At 44.3% G+C, this 5688-nt stretch overlaps 1 protein-coding gene across 1 annotated transcript; it reads left to right on the top strand.

Annotated features, from left to right (window-relative positions):
* The first annotated feature begins 2830 nt into the window (after positions 1-2830).
* LOC105034754 (small ribosomal subunit protein uS17c) lies at positions 2831-3521 on the top strand. The gene has a single exon (XM_010910019.4). It carries the CDS (start codon positions 2918-2920, stop codon positions 3389-3391), a length of 474 nt encoding a protein of 157 aa, XP_010908321.1. The 5' UTR covers positions 2831-2917; the 3' UTR covers positions 3392-3521.
* Positions 3522-5688: the final 2167 nt, after the last annotated feature.

Raw genomic sequence — 5688 nt, 5'->3', positions numbered from 1 at the left:
GAAAAGACTCCGGCACGCGCGCATTAAATGTCAGAATATCTGAGGGCGATCGCATGCAGAATTCAAGGGAGCAACTTCGACTGTGAAAATTTCTCTATACTTCCTTCATTCGAAATTCGAACTTGAAAGTAGGGGGACTGGTGTTGGGTATAAAATACCCCTCAGCTGAAGTTTGTATCAGGAGTGACCCTCCCAGGACTCTACCGACTTTCGACCTTGGGCGACATCTTTCCGGACCTCTCCAGCGACCGAGCTTCCGTAATGTTCCCAAGTTCTGCTGACGGATAAACTCCCACAGCTCCTTCCACAAGTGTCGACCGGATTACCCCGACGGACGAACTCCTGCCGCACCTCCCGGGCTTCTCCAACGATAAGCTTCTTCAGTCGTCTATCAGGCTGCTTGAAGTGCTCTCTGGATTCCACTATCGGCCGACCTCCTACAAGGGTCAACCGTTCTTCGGACCTCTTCCAAATCTTTTCCAACAGGATTCGATCGACTCCAATCCGAATTTCTTCCAAAATTTCGTCAGTGGCCGAGCTTTCCCAACAGCAGATCTCCACGACGGACGGACTCCATCCAAGTTTCTACGACGGTCGACTGCCTTTTGGATTTCGTCCGAGTTCCTACGAGAGCCGAACTTCTGCCCCGAACCCCGACTGCGGGTAGACTTCGTTCGAGCTCCTACGGGAGCCGGACTTCTGCCTTGAGCTCCTATTGCAGGTAGATCTCATCCAAATTCTTACAAGGGTCAGACTCCGAGCCTCCACCACAAACGATCTACTCCAAGCTTCTGCTACAAGCGGTCTACTTCGAATCTCTACTACGAGCGGCCCACGTCGGATTTCTACTGTAAGCCTCCATCCGAGCTTCTATTGTGAACGAATTCCTTCCGGACTTCTATTGCAGGCAGGCTTCGGCCGAGCTTCTTCAACAAATGATCTCCATCCGGACTTCTACGGGAACCAGACTCCGACCGAATTTCTTAGCGGACAGATTCCGGACGAACTCCTACGACACGCGGGCTCCAGCAGCCGGACCCCTCCAGCGGGTGAACCTCTCCAGCGCCATCCGATATCCACTGCCGATCGACCTTCTGTCGGATTCTACATGAAACCGAACTTCGTCCACAGAAAGTCTCTGATCGAGCTTCGGCCGACAGGCCTGGACTCCCTGACAGGCCACAATAATGGCCATGACTCTGCTCCACTTCCTGTAACGGATCCCATGCGGCTCCATTATGCTCTGGCGAGTCACGACAACGGACATCACCCCACTCTCCACAACAGGCTCCACATGGCAGGTCACGGTGATGGCCACGACTCCACTCCACTACTCTTCGTAACAAACTCCTCATGGCCCCGAACGGCCCACTACCAGGTGGCTACAGACGTCGCTGTCAATCTGTTATGCCCTCCGCCTATAAAAAGGGGACTCCCAGATACGTTATTCTTCAAGCTCTAATCTCTATCTCAAAACTCTGCTAAAATTTTCTTTCGAGCACTCCATTCTTGTTGAGACAGAGAACTGACTTGAGCGTCGGAGGGTCTTGCCGGAGCACCCCCAACTCCGGTTTAGACTTTCTTTGCAGGTCCCGGCGGCGACCGCGACTCCCTCGACTCCAGCTTCTCCGACGCCGGTGGATTTTTGCACCAATAGCTATAAAATTGAATAAAATGATGGTAAAATGCACTGGAGTTGAGACATCCAATCTTCAACTTGATGGCTCATTTTTAGCCCTTTACCAAACTGTTTCAACTTATCCAGAAAAAATGAATTCAAGCTCCATAACATTAATTAATTGGGGTTGTCCGTTTGGTTATTCTTCCCTGCTTAGTAACTAGAGGCTTTATGTTTAAATGTCGGATGATGCATTTCCAAGTAGTAATACTCAGGTCTCTCTCCTTTTCTCAGAATAAATCTCTAATAATATTAGGTATTGGATTGGCTTACCTGTTTTGAATTTTTGAGTTTGGAACTTTTGATATGTTTACTAGTTGGGTTGGGATTAGAAGTTTTCTTAGTACATGTTTCTGAATTTTGATGTGAACCTAATCTGATCTGAGGTTGGATCCCCTATGGTGCACATTTGAGCAAAAGCTTGTGCACCTCTTCATCATTGTCGTATCATCAAACATTAAAGGTGGATAGATGTCAAACATGGCATGTTCCATGATTGGAGGACATGGTGGCAATTGAGGGGTGTGGAGCTCTTTACGGTGCTTAACACACATCACTGAGGATAACGACTTGGGCTTGGACTCGGGGGTTGTTATAGAAGGTAGTTCAGCGGTCTTCAACATCACCATCCTTGAGGCAGAGCCGAGGGCTGTTTGGGCAAGCTGCATCTACATCCCACACATCATAGGAGCTCAATTCATCTTACTGGAGGATGACTCGATCATTGTGATTGACCGGATCAAGACACAACCTAGAGACATTGATGCTCATCCACTCCAATAAAATATTTTATAGATGGCGAGGGAGGAGACATCATTTTTTATCCGACATATCTATCATAAAGCAAATGGAGCTGCTGACTGGATAGTATCATATGTCGTCGATTATTCTGTTAATGTGATTTAGATTGATTTTGTGGATGCCCTGATGACTCCTAAAGTTTTTATTTTATTTAACTTTTGATATATTTGAAGTTTCATTCTAGAATGGTACGAATTGTCTGTCTTATCAGGAAAAAAATAAAAATGTGGACTCATCCTATCTGGTCCGGTCAACCCCTGGAGCCCAGGCAGCGAGCGCATTGGTCCAGCCCTACCCAAACTATGCATTGGGCGTTAAACCGCGAATCCAATTCCCCCAAATTCCCCACCCCTATCCACAGCAAGAGACGAGATAAAATAGCAGCAGCAGCAGCTCCCTCCCTTCTCCAGTTTCCTCGCTTCATCCAAATCCCTTGCCATGTTTCTGAGCTCCCCTTTCCTCCAACTCTCCTCCTCCCTCAAACCCCACCCCTCTCCATTCCTCCATGGCTCCTCTCTGTCCATCCCCTTCCTCCCCAACGCGTCACCTTTCTTTCTTTTTCCGGCGGCGCCGCCGCCTCCACCTTCGCTTCTCTCTGTGAAGGCCATGAAGAAGATGCAGGGTCGCGTGGTGTGCGCTACCAACGACAAGACGGTAGCGGTGGAGGTGGTCCGTCTCGCTCCCCACCCAAAGTACAAGCGCCGCATCCGCAAGAAGAAGAAGTACCAGGCCCACGATCCCTTGAACCAGTTCAAGGTTGGCGACTTCGTCGAGCTCGACAAGTCCCGCCCCATCAGCAAGACCAAGACCTTCGTTGCTGTCCCTGTCACCGCCCGCAACGCCCCCAAGCCCATCGATCCCGTCCCTGGCGACCTCCTCGGCCTCCCCCTCGAGTCCCAGCAGCAGGAATAACGCAGGACGCTATCTCCATCTTCTTTTCCTTTTTCTCTTCGTATTCACTGTCCTTTATTGTATTACAGTTTATATTTTTATGAAAACATCGTGTTGTTTGCATATATCTAATGTTGGAATGGTTGGAATCGGTCGGTTGGGCTTGTTTTGGAATTGCTCTCGATTATGTTCTCCAAATGTTTGATGATTGTTCAATTATGTCCATCCTCTTCAATATTCTTAATTTTTTAGATGTTTTGGGAATTTGATGTCTTTTGACCGAATTTAGTGTGGAATTTGATATGTTGGTTATGCTTCTGCTTGGTTTCTGCTGATTTATCAATTTGTTTAATAGTTGCTTGGTATTATTTGGAGAGTTCTTTTAGTTGTGGCTGGTTAGTTTCCAGTGTGCTTGAGATGACTGAGCGGATTTTTTTGCTAAATACTACTTTTTATGGATGACAGGTTTTTTGTGAAATTCATAAATAACTTGAAATTATGCTTACTACCTTGTTCAATTCCTTTTCACGGTTGGACTCCAGTTGCTGACCCCATTGTGGGACTGCGCTTAAGTTGTTGTTGTTGTTCTTGTTATGTTCGTCATATGTTTTGTGAGATAGTGTAGCTCATCAGCTGACATTTATTTGTGTTGAGATTTGAGGGGACACATGTTGTTTAATTCATGAGTGGCTGATCAGCTAAAAACTTATAGGAGAAGGGGGTTCCCCCCTCCCTCTCCCCCGCCCCCCCCCCCCCCCTTTCTCTCAACTTAGCTTAGGGGTTTGTTAATCTTTCTTTTCTTTGTTATGTAAGTTGGATGGAAGGCTTTTATCTGAATCTATATGCAGTGAGTTAATTCCCTGCTTGCTTAATGGGGAAAAAATCTAAAATATGGATCAAGAATTTACAATTTACACTTTGGTCACTTCATTGTTCAATTGTCAGCTTATGCCAATTCTACTTATCTTCATATTTGATGAACCTCATGCTTTTCATGATTCTCTGTGACTTGAATCGAAGAATTATTGAAATTTCATGTCGGAGCATGCATGTATGTTTTAAAATTTTTCTTTTCTAAACAACACAGTAGAATAGAAGATAATCTAAATCATGCACGTATAAAATATAGAAGACAAGGATCTACTTCATATGCTGAAATTGAACATATGCTAAATTTTGTGCTGAAATTCAATATGTGATCGAATTACATGTTTCGTAATTTTTTTCTTCAAATCTGGATGTAGAAGAGAGCAGATTCTTCCTTAGCCGTGCAAGTATCCGACCTCTATAGGTATCCACTCAGGATCAGTCTGGAACAGTCCTCTTTAGTGTTGATCTTTCTTCTCTAAGAATGATCACTCTACGAATCTGAACGAAGCCTGGATCGTGATCAACTCTTTGATCCTTTTCTTGATCTTTTTCTTCTCTTCTTCTCTTGCTTTTCTTTTCTTGATTATGAAGCAATTAAGGTTTGGAAACCAGTAAGCAAAGGAGATGCCCAAACTCCTTTTGGGCATGGAAGATAGAAGACGCCTAAGCTCCTTAGGTGTTGGAGCTAGAAGAGAGAAGAAAGGGAGAAGAGAAAGGGGGCGTGGGGAGGTCTTATGGGAGACGTGGGCTGCTGAAAATCAGAAGTAAAGAGTCTTAGAAAAGGCCCCTTTGCATAGGCAAAAGGTTTGAATCCTATTCAAAACGAAATAGCCTCTTAATACAAGTCCTACTTGCATTAGGAATTTTTATTGCCTTAGATATTTGATCTCTTTTAGGAGATTTATTAGGCGCTAACTATTGGAGTCTTTGCACCCACTTTTTCACATGCCACATGGGGCTAAGGGGATGCCCCATGCTGATCCTACACGTTCTCTTTTAGGTGGGCATGCCCAACTTGATCAAATCAAGTGGCATCTCACGCAAACAATCAAAAAAATTGTTAAGGATTTGATCCTTTAATTCATATGATCCAAAATCCTAGGCATCCAATAATTGAAGTCTAATGAATCTAATTCATTTAGATTATTAGCAGGTAATTAACTTGAATTAATCTTATCAAATAAGTAATTCAAATGCAAAGAAAAAATTGGGTCTAACCATGTGCTAGTAAGGTTACTCTGAACCTAATAGGATTTTTTTAAACCTAATTGAAACTTCATAAGTTCAATTATTTATTTCAGATCTAATTCCTTTATTATGTGACCCTATAGGTTCAATTCTATCTGATAGTAAGATATACAATGATCTCTATCACAGTATCATTGAAATATTTTTCAATGGGTCAGAATAATTTTACTCTAACTCATCAAGGATTGTCGATCCTGAGC

This window comes from Elaeis guineensis, chromosome 8 (genome assembly GCF_000442705.2).
Source record: "Elaeis guineensis isolate ETL-2024a chromosome 8, EG11, whole genome shotgun sequence".
Taxonomy (NCBI): domain Eukaryota; kingdom Viridiplantae; phylum Streptophyta; class Magnoliopsida; order Arecales; family Arecaceae; genus Elaeis; species Elaeis guineensis.
This window is presented reverse-complemented; position numbering and strand designations above follow the sequence as displayed.